Source organism: Cynara cardunculus (genome assembly GCF_001531365.2).
Source record: "Cynara cardunculus var. scolymus isolate 2C chromosome LG 13, CcrdV1, whole genome shotgun sequence".
NCBI classification, from domain to species: Eukaryota; Viridiplantae; Streptophyta; class Magnoliopsida; order Asterales; family Asteraceae; genus Cynara; species Cynara cardunculus.
In genome coordinates this window covers 12,532,698-12,549,793 of record NC_037540.1, presented here as the reverse complement: position 1 = coordinate 12,549,793, position 17,096 = coordinate 12,532,698, and the positions used below count along the sequence as shown (strand labels likewise).

At 35.3% G+C, this 17,096-nt stretch overlaps 1 protein-coding gene, 2 non-coding genes and 1 pseudogene across 3 annotated transcripts in view; 2 read left to right on the top strand and 2 right to left on the bottom strand.

The window, feature by feature from the left end:
• LOC112524779 (alcohol dehydrogenase class-P-like) overlaps positions 1–524 on the bottom strand; it is a 1,888-nt gene extending 1,364 nt beyond the window's left edge. Inside the window, exons 1-4 of the mRNA XM_025134732.1 lie at positions 465–524; positions 256–392; positions 131–177; positions 4–42 (exon numbers count right to left, since the gene is read on the bottom strand). Coding sequence (XP_024990500.1) covers positions 4–42; positions 131–177; positions 256–392; positions 465–501 — 260 coding nt within the window. The 5' untranslated portion in view covers positions 502–524. The remainder of the gene's footprint in view (positions 1–3; positions 43–130; positions 178–255; positions 393–464) is intronic.
• Positions 525–4,317: 3,793 nt separating this feature from the next.
• Positions 4,318–4,421, top strand: LOC112526228. The gene has a single exon (XR_003070554.1). It is a non-coding gene; the product is annotated as a U6 spliceosomal RNA (small nuclear RNA).
• An 817-nt stretch (positions 4,422–5,238) lies between these two features.
• On the bottom strand, positions 5,239–15,867 carry LOC112524778 (annotated as a pseudogene).
• Positions 12,598–12,701, top strand: LOC112526227. The gene has a single exon (XR_003070553.1). It is a non-coding gene; the product is annotated as a U6 spliceosomal RNA (small nuclear RNA).
• Positions 15,868–17,096: the final 1,229 nt, after the last annotated feature.

Genomic DNA, 17,096 nt, shown 5'->3' with positions numbered 1-17,096 from the left:
GGCTGAAGATCAGTCACTCCTTCCCCAACACTCTCCACAATCCTGATCCATTCCAATCAAATTCATCATCTAAATTAATTAAATGAATTAACAGAAACCCTTTAGAATTTTATACAAGAATTAAACATACCCTCCAGCCTCATGACCTAAAATTCGAGGAAACACAGGATTCTGACCCTGAAAAGCTCATAGAAACAACGATTCAGCCATGGATTTGGGCAAATGGATAGTATAGTTATAAAGCTAGTAGATTACCTTGGCTTCCCAGAAGTAAACGTCGGTGTGGCACAGGGAGGTGAAGAGGATCTTTATCCGGACTTCCCTTTTTTGGGGTGGCGCCACCTCCACTTCTTCAATCACCAGTGGCTTCCCAGCTTCCCAGGCCACCGCCGCTGAGTGAAATTTACAGCCATGATCAGCACGAATCTTTAGCCATCAAAAGAATGAATGAATGAAATGCTTACCTTTGCATCGAATCACTTGACCAACATTAGTCGACATTCTTGATCGCTGAAACAGAAATCTTTAAACAAATTTAGAATTGGTTTGTGTTTATGGTTGAGATTAGGATGAATCAGTGATCATCAAGAATTGGGTATTTATAGGATGGATTTAAGTTTGAATATTTGAGTTGGTAAACAAGAGGCTCCACCGAGGGAATAGAATTACAAATTACAGAAACCAGCCACCAGGTTTTGGTTTGCGTTGACATGTAAACCCATTGTTTAAACCAAAGCTGGAAACTGTTGATCGTCCACGAATAGGATTCCAATGTTCTTGAGAATTTAATTATAAAAGAAAATGGAGAGTAAACTACAAATTTGGTCCTCTGGTTTGTAAAAATATATAGATTTGGTCCCTCTTTTTAAGGTCATTAAAATATCTCCTTAAACAATGAAAATCTTTGTCATTTTGTTTGTCTTTTATAATTTTACGAATCAAAATCGATTTTTATGATCTTGGTTCCTGTGGTTTTTTATTCAAGAAAAAAACAAAATGTGACAAAAATGTCCCATTTATCGAAAGTTGTTAACAATCATTAACCATCCATTACAATGTATGTATGTATGCATGTATGTATGTGTGTGTATTCTGCAGGTGTAGAACCCACCCCCCCTCCCTCGACTATGACTGTCTTTATCCTAACTTCTCCGACCACCGTCTTCATCCTAACTCCTCCGACCACCTTTGTCCATTCCCCATCCCACTTTCGACTTCCCCCAATACGGTGCCCCCTACACCACCGTTTATGTGAAACCCATCCCATTCCAGCAGGAGAAATTGTTTCCACCAGTCCCAACATGACGAAATTACTGCAATAAAGTCTTCCAATCTCCACCGGAATTTTACCTTCAAGAAAGTTAGTCCCAATGTTAGTAGGACCAGAGGTTTATATACGATGTCGATCAACTTGGTAGATCCCCAAAAGAACACCCACTGAACAATTTGGAGACATATGCACACATCTTGGAATGAATTGATGATATTTGCAATCAATGATTAATCTCGAATCCCTCTCATAAAGAGATCTTCTTGGAAAGAACTGGTGATATTTGCAGAAAGAAGATTACCATGGCTCTAGGAAATGAAACAAATTGAGGTGTTTGGTAAGATCATGAAAAATAATGGAAGGGGATAGAGGGTGGGTAAGACAAGAGGCAGGATTAAAATGAGATTTTTGTATACGTGTGTTTATAGGTAGGACTGTAAATGAACCGAACGAACACGAACGGAGACTTGTTCATGTTCGTTCGTTTAACTTGACCGAACAAACAAACGGTAAACGAACAAAAATCTTTGTGTTCGTGTTCATTTATAAATTAGGTGTGTTCGTGTTCGTCTATGTTCGTTCATTAACATGCTAAACGAACAAGCTAAACGAACGGGGTAAACGAATATAAATAAGTATTATTTGAATTCAAGTAAATAAACAAAAGATTATATATTAAATTTAATATATAAACGAACGAATATAAACGAACGGTAAATGAACGAACGTTCATGAGCATAAATGAATGAACGAGACTCTTGTTCATGTTTGTTCATTTAACTAAAGGAACAAAAAAAAATTGTTCATGTCCGTTCATTTATTAAATAAACGAACATAAACGAACTTCAAGCCGAACGGTTCACGAACGGTTCGCTGAACGTTTGGTTCGTTTACAGCCCTATTTACAGGTATGTATATTGTGTTGGAATAGAAAGGTTGGGCCGGAGAAGATCACCCGAGTGGAGGGTTCAGTAGGATGGGGTGTTACCACAGAATAACTACAGAAAAGACCACCGGAGGTGTGAGTTGTTCACCAGTGATGGTCTATGTGTCCGTGTGGGTACATGTGTGTGTATGTAGATGACATAAAAATAGAGTAAATTACAATTTGATCCTTGTGATTTAACTAAATCATATAACTTCTCCTTCTAAAAGTAAAAAAGACGAAAATACCCCTAACTTAACGGAAAAAAAAATTAACAGAGTTAAGTCGAGGGACGACTTTCAACGCAAGATGTAAACAATAGAGATGTTAATTGTAGTATTTGAAGTCTAGAGACCACTTTCGATGATTTTTGTAAACCATAAGGACCAAAATTGTAGTTTAAAGTTAAATAATTATCATAAAGTAGAATAAATTAATTAGAAAAAATATTTAATTTTAATTTATAAAATGTTTTTGATTTGATAAATAAATGTTTATAATTATGCTTTAAAAAAAATAACGTTTCGTATAATTTTATTTTATTACATATTATCAAAAAAAAAAAAAACTCAAAAGATATATTAAATGTTAAAAAATTAAAATAAAATACAAAGTAAAAACAATACATTAATCTTCTTCTACTTCTTCTTCTTCTTATCTTTGTGAAATCTGATTATAAGCAATAACTCCTTGATCTACTACGTACTTGTATGTGTCATACTCAGAATGTGTACTATGAGAGATTAGAGGCATATTTATAGTAAAGTTAACACAATCATCTATATCATCAAATTGATGAATATAAACATAACGTTCATCTTCAACGATCATGTTGTGTAGCAGTTGGTTGAGCAGTCGCAACGGAAAGGTGACAGGTTCATCAGGGTCGAAATCAACAGGATTATACATGCTCTTATTATTTCCCTGGTTATCTCTTTGCTCCACATATCAGATGGCCCACAACAACGTCGTGAAACAAAAAAGAGATTATACGAACATCAACTTTAGTAACTTTTAAACAGACAATGATGTAATTTTATGTGTTAAGTTTGTATTTTTATTATTTAATATATTTTATTGATTTGGGTTTCTATGATTCTATGGAGCAACCATTGAGCTATTATGGAGTTCTATCGAGCATGCATCGTGTAACAATCGTGAACTTATAGCTTTCCAGTCATAACTCGGATTAAGATGATTTTTTTTTTATTTTCTTCTATATCATATTGTTGAAATTTGGGTTTCTAATGAGCAATCATTTGAGCTAGTATGGAATTTTGTCGAGCATATGCTTTGTAAGCATTATGTACCAATGGTGGTGTCATAACTTTTCACTTGTAATTTGGACCGAGATTATTTTTAATTTTATTTGTTTACTTTTTTGAGATCTACAGATCAATTGAGCAACCACTTTATTGTTATTAGGTTTTATCGAGTAATTATAATGTAATCATCTTGTCACCATCTTGAAGATCTTTGAAGGGACACTTACGTTTTATCGAGATTTTGTTTTTTTTCCTTTGTTTTCTTTTCTTCGTAAAATAAGACTTAAGAACTTAGTATAAAAATACTAAGAGGTTTATTTGTTATTAAAAATAAATAAATAAACACATCTGTTAAAAAAGTTCAATATTAAACGATGTTGTTTATTTTTCCATTTTTTTATTTCATTTTCTGTATTTGTTGTTGAATTTTGATGTTTTAAGAACAAAATTGCATGAAAATGCAATGTATTTTAACTGAATTTTGTTTTATGTAACATATTTTTAAAACTTTCATTTTAGTAACTTGGTTTACATGTGGGAATACATAAAAATACAACATATTTTGGTCTGATTTCAGTTTTATGTAACTTACTATAATTTAAATGTTTGAGATATTATATCTAAGGTATCAAAATGAATGTTTTGAAAGTATGGTACACAAAATAAATATCAGGAAAATAACATATTGTATTTTCATGCAATCTACGTCACAAGAAAATCGCATACACATCCCTTTTCCAGGCAAATATTAGATCTAAAGTTTCTTTTCCGCGAAAAAACCGATATCTTTTTTTTCCGTGATAGAGCAGACGGAACCTGTAACTTCCTAGGCAACCATATCACATATTGTCCATTTTGTCTATACATGAAACATCCGATAAAATTGGAACAATGTAGAGAAGATTAGCATGGCCCCTATGCAAGGATGACACATAAAAATTGAGAATCAGACTAGTATGCCAACAAGCACGTTGGCCTTCCAAATGGAATGAGTTGTGAGATCCCACATTGGTTGGGGAGAAAAAGAAGATTAAGTGATTAAATATCTTCTATATCAGATGCATTTTAAAACCGTGGGTTCGGCTATGGATAAAACAAACAAAATTCTATTACGATTACTTGGGATGCATTGCCCGTACTTTTTTTGAAGCACCTGTGGCCAATCACAAATACCATTTCCCCGCATCTCACGAGTAGTACGCTTTTCCATGCAAGGCTTCAGACTCAAAACCTCACTTACGGCTTTATCAAGGTTGTTTAGCTTACGCCTTACAGTATGAACCTGACAAGGGATGAGAATATTACCCGGTAAGTGAGGGTGACAATTCTTACATGTTAAGCACTTAACCAGATAAATTGTTTCCTACAACACCTTTTTGATGGACTATGATCTTATCAAGAGTATTCTCATTTTTACTGGTAAGCTCTTAACAGACAAGGGTTTGGGTAAACAACTCCACAATTCCAACAAAAGGCTCATTTGAGGACCATCACATTTTGGACATCCCCTATCACAAGGGTAAAGAGTGGGTCACCTTGTCTCTAACACGAATGCCACCACTTCATGGTTTTATCATCACGGAAAAAAAATTACATTTCTAATTGGTAACACAATATCGTTTTGTTGTATGCTCTTCTTATATTGTCACTAATCTGTCTTCCTTTAATACCATAACCAAAACATTTGTACAAGTAGATTGCAGGCCCATAAGAGATTTTATTACAGAAACATTCCTACATCAAAATCATTTCAATTTAAACATCAAGAAAGCAAAGTAGGCTTCAAGAATTACAACACTTCAAAAGAATATCTATGCATCCATGCGAATGATGCAGCGAAGACCTTCGCCTTTAAGCATTAAATCGAAGGCCTTGTTGATCTCAGAAAATGGCACTTCATGTGTTATGAACTTCTCCACCTCAAGTTCCTGCAACAAACTTTTCATCATTCTTCCCTTTTTACCCTTTTCCTAATTAATTACTTAATGCCTAGATATATCGGTTACCTTGTTCATGTACTTTTCRACCACAGATGGAAGGTCTGATCGCGGTTTGTAGTTTCCAAAGAAGGTACCCTTCAGAGTTCTTTCGTTCAATAGATTCACAGGATTCGTCTTGAAAATGGCATCTTTATGTACAAGAACAGCAACACCCCAACCCTGTTGTCAATTTTGTTATTGTACGACTAAATTCATCAAAAGAAAATGGTTTTTTATGAAGTGGGTATAAGAGTAAATTCATACATCATGAACACATTCAAAGGCAGAGACCATAGCATCAATATGGCCGGTGCATTCAACACTCCTGTCAACACCTCCATTCGTCATCTCCGCAATCACTTCTTGTACCAGTTTCTTGTAGTCTTTTGGGTTCACAAACTCCGTTACCCCGAATTTCTTTGCTGTTGAAACCCACTATTCATCTACTTAGTTTCTATTCTCATATATAAAACTCGTGAGATTTTTAAAACTTACCAAGCTCAAATCTATTGGCATTGAGATCAACCCCAATGATCCTTGAAGCACCAGAAATTCTTGCACCTTCAGCAGCCTGATCACAATCAAATCATTACCGTTATTGTATCAGAATCAAGTCAAATTATATATTTTAAAAAATAATAATGTCAATGTAAATCAGAATTAGATCAAATCTTACAGCGAGTCCCCAGGGCCGGCCCTGGGCCTAGGCCAAAGGGGCGACGGCCCAGGGCATCAAAAATGTTAAGGGTATCAAAATTTTTTAAGCCCAATGTATATACTAGGTTCAGTTTGTATTTGGGCCTTAAAAAATATTACTGTTAGCCTTTATTAAGAGTCCATTCCACATTTCCACTTACCGGTCCATATCCATCATCGATTCATCCTCAATCAGTCCCTCGCTCTCGCCTCTCGCTCTCGCAACAGAAATCGAAATCCAGAAATCGAAATCCTTTCGCAAGCTTTCGCTCTCGCTCGACGCTCTCTCTCTGCCTCTCTCGACTCTCGAGTATCGACGGCCTTCTGCCGTCTACCGTTTGCGGCTGCCTCAGTCGCCGACTCGCCGGTCGCTCTCGGCTCTCGCCCATCGCCCGCTCTGCTCTCACCCATCGCCCTCTCTGCTCTCTCTTGAGCCATTGACATTGAGGTTAGGGATTTAACATTTAAATCTTTAACCTATGTTATTAATTTATTATAGTACTTATTTGGTTATTTTATTAACTTTATTTTTAATAAATTTAAAGTTGTTTGATTGGAAAACCTAATAATGAAAATATGAAACTTTAGTGCTTAGAAGCTGTGAATTGTGATTCTTTGATTGTGGTTTGTTGGGTTGTTTTACTGTTTAAGTCATATTTACGGTCTACCATGAGTCAAGAAAGATTGAACGGACTAGCAATCTTGAGTATTGAGAGTAAGTTTTTAGCTAATATTAGTTATGACAAAGTGATAGATATTTTTGCTTCAAAAAATGCAAGAAGACATCGTTTTAGGTGAATGGTGATGTACTTTATCTTTTGTTACACGGGGTTTTGGTTTATGTCATCCCGTGATGCACTTTATCTTTTGTTACACGGGGTTTTGGTTTATGTCATCCCGTGGTGCACTTTATCTTTTGTTACACGGGGTTTTGGTTTATGTCCCCCCCGTTGCATCATTTTTGTTATATTTAAGGGGCACTTTTTTGTTAGATTGACTAGGTTCCAAAACCCTTCAAATAGTTTATTTTGGTTTTTATTTACACGTATAAGGGGCATTTTTTTTACTTCCGCCGTGGGCATCCAAAATCTCAGGGCCGGCCCTGCAAGTCCCACAGCTCCGAGTCCAAAAATGGCGACCGATGAGCCTTTTTTCGGTTTTGCAACATTCAAAGTAGCACCCAGGCCTGAAAACACCCAAAAGAACATRATCAAGATACAAGAAAACTTGATGTAAAATCCAACAGAAAATGTTGTTGAATTATGATTTGATCTGACCTGTGGAGATTCCACAACTGAGGRCRCAAACTTTGTCRAGAGGAGCAAGAGGGTTGATTTTGGCRAGACATCCAACATGAACCACGGTGTATTCGCTAAAGGTCGAAGTTCCAACGAAATGGAAAATGGGTTTTCCTTGGATCGAAAACCGAGACTTCTGATCATGAATCATGACTCCCGATCGGTGTTGATCCTCAGGAGATCGCACATATTACTCTCTTCGGACTTACAGTGAGCACATTCTTTGCATTCTCCGGTGAAAACAGGAAGAACATGGTCTCCAGGCTGAAGATCAGTCACTCCTTCCCCAACACTCTCCACAATCCTGATCCATTTCAATCAACTTCATCATCTAAATTAATCAAATAAATTAACAGAAACCCTTTCGAATCTTATAAAAGAATTAAACATACCCTCCAGCCTCATGACCTAAAATTCGAGGAAACACAGGATTCTGACCCTGAAAAGGACCCTGAAAAGCTCATAGAAACAACGATTCAGCCATGGACTTGGGCAAATGGATAGTATAATTATAATGCTAGTAGATTACCTTGGCTTCCCAGAAGTAAACGTCAGTGTGGCACAGGGAGGTGAAGAGGATCTTTATCCGGACTTCCATTTTTTCAGGTGGCGCCACCTCCACTTCTTCAATCACCAGTGGCTTCCCCGCTTCCCAGGCCACCGCCGCTGAGTGAAATTTACAACCATGATCAGCACAAATCTTTAGCCTTCAAAAGAAAGAATGAAATGCTTACCTTTGCATCGAATCACTTGACCAACATTAGTCGACATTCTTCATCGCTGAAACAGAAATCTTTAAACAAATTTAGAATTGGTTTGTGCTTATGATTGAGATTAGGATGATCGAACGTTCACGAATTGTTCATATATTAAATTTAATATATAAACGAATGGTAAATGATCGAATGTTCACGAACATAAATAAACGAATGAGACTCTTATTCATGTTTGTTCGTTTAACTAAAGGAACAAAAAAATTGTTCATGTTCGTTCATTTATTAAATAAACGAACTTCCCACCGAACGGTTTGCTGAATGTTCGGTTCGTTTACAGCCTATTTACAGGTATGGATATTGTGTTGGAATAGAAAGGTTGGGCCGGAGAAGATCACCAGAGTGGAGGGTTCCGCCGGATGGAGTGTTACCGGAGAATACCGACGGAGAAGACCACCAGAGGCGTGAGTTGTTCATCGGTGATGGTCTCCGTGTCCGTATGGGTACATGTGTGTGTATACATAGATATCGACATAAAATTAGAGTAAATTACAATTTGATCCTTGTGATTTAACTAAATTATAAAAGTTCTCCTTCTAAAAGTAAAAAAGACAAAAATACCCCTAACTTAACAGGAAAAAAATTAACAAAGTTAAGTCGAGGGACGACTTTCAACGCAAAATGCAAACATTAGAGATGTTAATTGTAGTATTTGAAGTCTATAGACCACTTTCGATGATTCGTGTAAACCATAGGGACCAAAATTGTAGTTTAAAGTTAAATAATTATCATAAAGTAGAATAAATTAATTAGAAAAAATATTTAATTTTAATTTATAAAATGTTTTTAATTTGATAAATAAATGTTTATAATTATGCTTTTAAAAAAAATAATGTTTCGTATAATTACATTTTATTACATATTATCATAAAAAAATTAACTCAAAAGATTTACTAAATGTTAAAATATTAAATTAAAATACAAAGTAAAAACGATACATTAATCGTCTTTTTCTTCTTCTTCTCCGAATCGTTGTCAAATCTGATTATAAACAATAACTCCTTGATCTATTACGTACTTGTATGTGATTTTTGGAAATAGTTTTCATACTCAGAAAGTGTACTATGAGGGATTTGAGGCATATTTATAGTAAGTTAATATAATCGTCTATATCATCAAATTGATGAATATAAACGTAACGTTCATCTTCAACGATCATGTTGTATAGCAGTTGGTTGAGCAGTCGCGGCGGAATGGTGCCAGGTTCATCGGGGTCGAAATCAACATGATTATACATGCTCTTATTATTTCTCCGGTTATCTCTTTGCACCACATATGAGATGGCCCACAACAATGTCGTGAAACAAAAAAGAGATTGTACGAACATCAACTTTAATAACTTCTAAACAGACAATGATGTAATTTTATGTGTTAAGTTTGTATTTTTATTATGTAAATATATTTTATTGTATTGTAATATAAATTATATTTTGTATTTTTTTAATCTTCTTTAATATATTAATGTTAAAGTTATAATAAAATTGAATATAATGTTAAATTTATAATTTAATGAATAAAAAAATTATATTAACATTAATTAATGATCAGACTGTTTGTATTTTTCTGTAACGAAAATCTTATTTGATAAATTATTCATATATTTTCTAAAAACATATTTCATAAAACAATACAAAGCATGGTGTGACGTAACAATTTCTTATTAAAAATTTACACCCTACAATTTCTTATACTATTCATCTGTAAGAATAGCTGATCTTACGTTAGCAATTTACCAAAAACAAATTTCCTATTAAAAAATCATACTTACAACCATTAAAAATTTCTTAGGGACCGTTTACGAAAATCTTACCTGGGTAAGCTCTAACTAAATCACATTACCTTACCAGATGAATATAATAAGGATCAAAAATCTTACCGGTAAGAGCGAGACAAGGATCAAGAGTCTTACCTGGTAAGTGATGACGACAACTCTTACCACGGTAGGCACTTACCGGGTAAATTGTTGCATACAATGTCATTTTAGTGGACTAAAATCTTACCCGTTAAGTAAATGATAGTGTTAAATTTTACCGGTAAACGCTTATCGAGTAAGAAATTCGTAAGAAATCCTACATGCCGTAAAGAAATCCGTAAAAATCCATAGGGAATCCTTGTAGTGGATAGGTCAGCTACTATCTCAATGATGTCATGCCAAACATGGACACCAGGTATTTATAATGTTTTGCGCCGTCCTTTCAACCTTGAATTTAGATTGTTAATTTGAATGACAATAACACAAAAATGATGTAGTGACATGTTGTAGGAATCAGAATACATGATTAATGATTTGATGGCGTGATTAATGATTTGATGGAAATGGAAAATCCATAGTCTAATGGCAAGTTTATCCATTTTGAGGGATCCAATAATACGGTGTGGGAGTTGATATAAAAGGAAATTAAGATGAGACATGAACGAAAAACAAAGAGTAAAAGAAAATGACATAAAGCAATGGAACATCGGAAACTTTTAGGGGTAGGCACAAGGGTAGGTTATCTTGGATTCAAACTTTGTGACATTGTCATGTTTGACATATCAAAGATCACAGCTAGAGATGGTCAAATCGGCCCAGCCCGGCCTGGGACTGTCAAAGGACCGGGACCGGTAAGGACCGGTTACCGGCCCGGTCCGGCCCGAAAATTCAAATAATTTTATAAATAAATGTTTTAAATAATTTTATAATGTATTTTTATAAGAAAACGTAATTTTAATTATATTAAAACACATTTTCAAAGTGTATTTGAGTGACTCAATTGTAAATTTTATAATGTATTAAAAATATATATCATTAAAAAAATAAAAATAAAATCTTATTTTTTAATGCAAGGACCGGTTGGGACCGGGACCGGCGGCCCATAACCGGTTATGAAGTACCTTGACCGGTCCTATCATTTTCGACCGGGGCTGGGACCGGGACCAGTTACGCCGAGACCGGTTATGGCCGGTTATGAGAAAAGTTAGGACCGATTGGGCCCGGCCCGGCCCGGGACCGGTTTTTGGCCATCTTATTCACAGCTGGAGTGAAGGAAGGTAGAATGATGATGACGGGATTACACACAGTTGCAGACATTTTCTGTGTCAGAGGTGGATTAATTGTTGGATAGACATATGTAAGATCTCAAAGCTTTCAGTTTTAATCATTTGGTGGATTACATTTAGATGTTGTGTTATATTAATATATGGGTTCGTTTGGTTTGGTCATTTATATTTTCTGTGAAGAAATAAAGTGTCTGATTATGGATTCCATTTACTCAAATGGGATTCGTAAACTGAATATAGATAGACAAATTATGGGCCAATCATATACACACTTACCTACCTTGATTCGGTGTGCGTTTGCTACGCATACAAAACAAGAATGGACGGACAAGACTAATATAGGCGAACAAAAGAGATGTGGAAGGTTTTAAGGGTTTTGATTTGACATGAGTCGTTTAATAATTTATCAATCTTATCTCTGTCAACATGATGTTGTTCCACCTATTTTGGTGGGCCAAAAAAAGCATTTTTCCAACTGTATTAAGCGTGGTACAATAGGCTTTTGTTCTGTCATGCCACGCATTCCACACGCTCTTATCACTTACCATACATGTAATAGGGTTTGATTTGGTTTATTTCAAGAAACTGCTCGTGAGAAGAACCAAAATTACAAGGAGGGAAAATCAATCCTCGAACGGCTAGTAGGCAAATGGAATAGAATTAGTGTTTATTTAATAATCAATACACAAGCACACATTTTAATCTTGAATTATGCAGGTTTAAGCTTTCGAGACCAGATGGAAGCAGTTATTGGGTTAATCATGAAGCACAAATTGGTACATGATGCTTAATACACTGGGAAAATTTTGTAACTTCATGATTAACCCAACCACCGTTTGTAACTTCTAAATCATGGAGCACAAATTGGTCCAAATTTTGTCAAGCATATATTTTGTAAGCATCATGTACCAGTTTGGACTGAGATTATTTTTAATTTTTGTTGTTTACTTTTTTGAGATCTATAAATCAATTGAGCAACCACTTTATTTTTATTAGGTTTTATCGAGTAATTATTGTGTAATCATCTTGAAGATCTTTGAAGGAACATTTACGTTTTATCGAGATTTTGTTTTTTTCCTTTATTTTCTTTTCTTTGTAAAATAAGACTTAAGAACTCAGTGTAAAGATACCGAGAGGTTTGAAAGTATGGTGCACAAAGTAAATATCAGAAAAAATATGTTGTATTTTCATGCAATCTATGTCAAAAAAAAATCACATACACATCCCTTTTCCGGGCAAATATTAGATCTAAAGTTTCTTTTCCGCGAAAAAACCGATATCTTTTTTTTTCCGTGATAGAAGAGACGGAACCTGTAACTTCTTAGGCAACTGTACCACATATTGTCCATTTTGTCCATACATTGAACATCCGATAAAATTGGAACAATGTAGAGAAGATTAGCATGACCCCTATGCAAGGATGACATACAAGAATTGAGAAAGGATAAAGAAAAATTACAGGAGATACCCACCCAAAGACCATAAAATGCTTAAAGAAAACCGCAAACCAAAAATTTAAACAAATAACGAATCCATAATTTGCCCGTGCTTTTTTTTGAAGCACCCGTGGCCAATCACAAATACCATTTCCCCGCATCTCACTAGGAATAGTACACTTTTCCATGCAAGGCCTCAGACTCAAAACCTCACTTACGGCTTGCTTATCTGGTAAGCGCTTATCGAGGTTGTTTAGCTTATGGTATGAACCTAAGAAGGGATGAGAATATTGTTGGAATTAATAATATAATTGTATTAGTATTTTAGTATATTATTAAAATAAAGTGTGTGCAAGACGGTTATTATGGTAGTTATAGAGAGAGAATGATCAACCATCACATCCCTTGATATGTGTCTATTCATGTATGTTATTATGGTAGTTATAGGGAGTTAACGATGAACCATCACATCCCTTGATATGTGTCKATTCATGCCTTATAAATAGGTGTGTATGTGTACTTTGTTAAACTATCATCTTCTTCAATTATATAGATATTTAATGCATAATATACACACCCATATGCACACTCCTCGCAATTCTGGAAATGGTTTCGTGTGATCAAAACTCTCAAGTAAAGGCTGCCGATGACAGAAGTCAGAAACTATGATCGGGTTTCTGAGGAAGAAAATCGAACCAATATTACCCGGTAAAAGCAATTAAGCAATGATAAGAGTGGGAATATTACCTGGTAAATGAGGGTGACAAATTCTTACCCGGTAAGCACTTACCGGATAAATTGTTTCCTACAACACCATTTAGATGGACTGTGATCTTATCAAGAGTATTCATTTTTACCGGTAAGCTCTTCACGGACAAGGGTTTGGATAAACAACTCCTCAATTCCAACAAAAGGCTCATTTGAGGACCATCACATTTTGGACATCCCCCATCACAAGGGTAAAGAGTGGGTCACCTTGTCTCAACAGTATACACCACTTCTTGGTTCTATCATAACGAAAAAGAATTACATTTCTAATGGGTAACGCAATGTCGTTTTGTTGTATGCTCTTATATTGTCACTAATCTCTCTTCCTTTAATACCATAACCAAAACATTTGTATATGTAGATTGCAGCAGGCCCAAAAGAGATTTTATTACAGAAACATTCCTACATCAAAATCATTTCAATTTAAACATCAAGAAAGGAAAGCAGGTTTCAAGAATTACAACACTTCAAAAGAATATCTAAGCGTCCATGCGAATGATGCAACGAAGACCTTCGCCTTTAAGCATCAAATCGAAGGCCTTGTTGATCTCAGAAAATGGCACTTCATGTGTTATGAACTTCTCCACCTCAAGTTCCTGCAACAAACTTTTCATCATTCTTCCATTTTTACCCTTTTTATGAATTAATTATTCAAATGTGAACGATATCAGTTACCTTATTCATGTACTTTTCGACCACAGATGGAAGGTCTGATCGTGGTTTGTAGTTTCCAAAGAAGGTACCCTTCAGAGTCCTTTCGTTCAATAGATTCACAGGATTCGTCTTGAAAACGGCATCTTTATGTGGAACACCCACAAGAACAGCAACTCCCCAACCCTGTTGTCAATTTATCCAATTTTGTTATTGTACAAGTAAATTCATCTATGAATCAAAAGAAAACGGTTTTGTATGAAGTGGGTATAAGAGTAAATTCATACATCATGAACACATTCAAAGGCAGAGATCATAGCATCAATATGGCCGGTGCATTCAACACTCCTGTCAACACCTCCATTCGTCATCTCAGCAATCACTTCTTGTACCGGTTTCTTGTAGTCTTTTGGGTTCACAAACTCCGTTACCCCGAATTTCTTTGCTGTTGAAACCCATTATTCATCTACTTAGTTTCTATTCTCATATATAAAACTGGTGAGATTTTTAAAACTTACCAAGCTCAAATCTATTGGCATTGAGATCAACCCCAATGATCCTTGAAGCACCAGCAATTCTTGCACCTTCAGCAGCCTGATCACAATCAAATCATTACCATTAGTGAATCGGAATCAGGTCAAATCATATTTAAAAATATAAAAATGTCAATGTCAATCAAATCGTACGGCAAGTCCCACAGCTCCAAGTCCAAAAATGGCAACAGATGAGCCTTTTTTCGGTTTTGCAACATTCAAAGTAGCACCCAGGCCTGAAAACACCCAAAAGAACATGATCAAGATACAAGAAAACTTGATGTAAAATCCAACAGAGAATATCGTTGAAATATGATTTGATCTGACCTGTGGAGATTCCACAACTGAGGACGCAAACTTTGTCGAGAGGAGCAAGAGGGTTGATTTTGGCAAGACATCCAACATGAACCACGGTGTATTCGCTAAACGTCGAAGTTCCAACGAAATGGAAAATCGGTTTTCCTTGGATCGAAAACCGAGACTTCTGATCATGAATCATGACTCCCCGATCGGTGTTGATCCTCAGGAGATCGCACATATTACTCTCTTCGGACTTACAGTGAGCACATTCCTTGCATTCTCCGGTGAAAACAGGAAGAACATGGTCTCCAGGCTGAAGATCAGTCACTCCTTCCCCAACACTCTCCACAATCCTGATCCATTCCAATCAAATTCATAGTCTAAATTAATCAAATAAATGAACAGAAACCCTTTTGAATTTTATAAAAGAACTAAACATACCCTCCAGCCTCATGACCTAAAATTCGAGGAAACACAGGATTCTGACCCTGAAAAGATCATAGAAACAACGATTCAGCCATGGATTTGGGCAAATGGATAGTATAATTATAAAGCTAGTAGTTTACCTTGGCTTCCCAGAAGTAAACGTCGGTGTGGCACAGGGAGGTGAAGAGGATCTTTATCCGGACTTCCATTTTTTCAGGTGGCGCCACCTCCACTTCTTCAATCACCAGCGGCTTCCCAGCTTCCCAGGCCACCGCCGCTGAGTGAAATTTACAGCCATGATCAGCACGAATCTTTAGCCATCAAGAGAAAGAATGAAATGAAATGCTTACCTTTGCATCGAATCACTTGACCAACATGAGTCGACATTCTTTTTTCTGATGGCTGAAACAGAAATGTTTGAACAAATTTATGATTGGTTGTTGTTTATAGATGAGATTAAGATGAATTAGTGATCATCAGAACTGGGTACTTATAGTATCGATTAAAGTTAGAATATTTGAGTCGGTAAACAAGAGGCTCCACCGGGAATAGTCTTATCGAAACCAGCCACCAGGTTTTGCTTTGCTGGGTTTCGTTTTTATATGATGGCGACGAGTCGACATGGTAAAACCCACAGTTTTAACCAAAACAGGAAACTGTTGATCATTGACAAATTTGATTCCAGCCTTTTTGAAAAGTAAATTATATATATAAATTCGTTGTATTTTGTTTTTATTTTTTATTGTAACGACAAAATATTAAAACCTTTTTGATTGGTGGTTCTAATTGATTTTTTAATTTTCTTTTTGAAGTAATTGATTATTTTAATTATTTAGATTTCAAATCCATTCCGATACCAATATTCGTTTGTAGGAAGCATATGGCTCAAAAGGTCAAAAGTGTCAGGAGATTTTAGGTTCAAATTCAAGAAGAAATAAAAATGATCTTGTGGCTACGTAGGTTCAAATGCGGTGACTCTGGGCTATCTGTAAAACAGGTGGTCGTTCTGAGATTAATCAGCTCACATAGAAGGTTGGATATCCAGATTAATAAAAAAAAATTCGTTTGTAAGAGTATCTGGATTTGAAATTCTTTAAAAATAGGATTTTGAAATCTCATTGGAGTGATTGAGATTTTATAGGATTTCATAAGATTTGTATATAATAATGTTTAAAAATATGTGAAAAACATTTGTTTTCTAATAAAAAGGTAATTTAATTACTTTTACAATTATATATAATTTGTTATTACAATTATCAAAAAAGTCGTTAGACGTTCAAATCGGTCGAACCAAGTTAAAGCATACCGTTTTTTGCGGTTTGAGCGGTATGATGGTCCAGTCTGATCATAAAAATAACTAAACCGCTCGATTTAGTCTAGTCTGGTCTGAGATTTGAACATTTTTCTTGATCGGTCTAGACCGAACAGATCGTCAAAAATACATATATGTATATATATTAACTATATAGTTTTCATGTTATAGGTTTCACTATATGGCACAACTAAAAAACTTCGTCCAAAAACATTACGTTTTTAATTTTCATTTCTCAACTGATCGTGCCACCTTAATCGGCAAAATTCTGAATTACGTTAAAAATCAAATCTAAAATTTCTAATCGTAATTCGACTTGCTCAATATTTGTCCAAAATTTCAAATACTGTTAGTAGATTTGTTTAATCTTTTCCAATTTGCTCACTGCTTTTTTAGTTATAGATATGTATCTTTTATAATCCGGA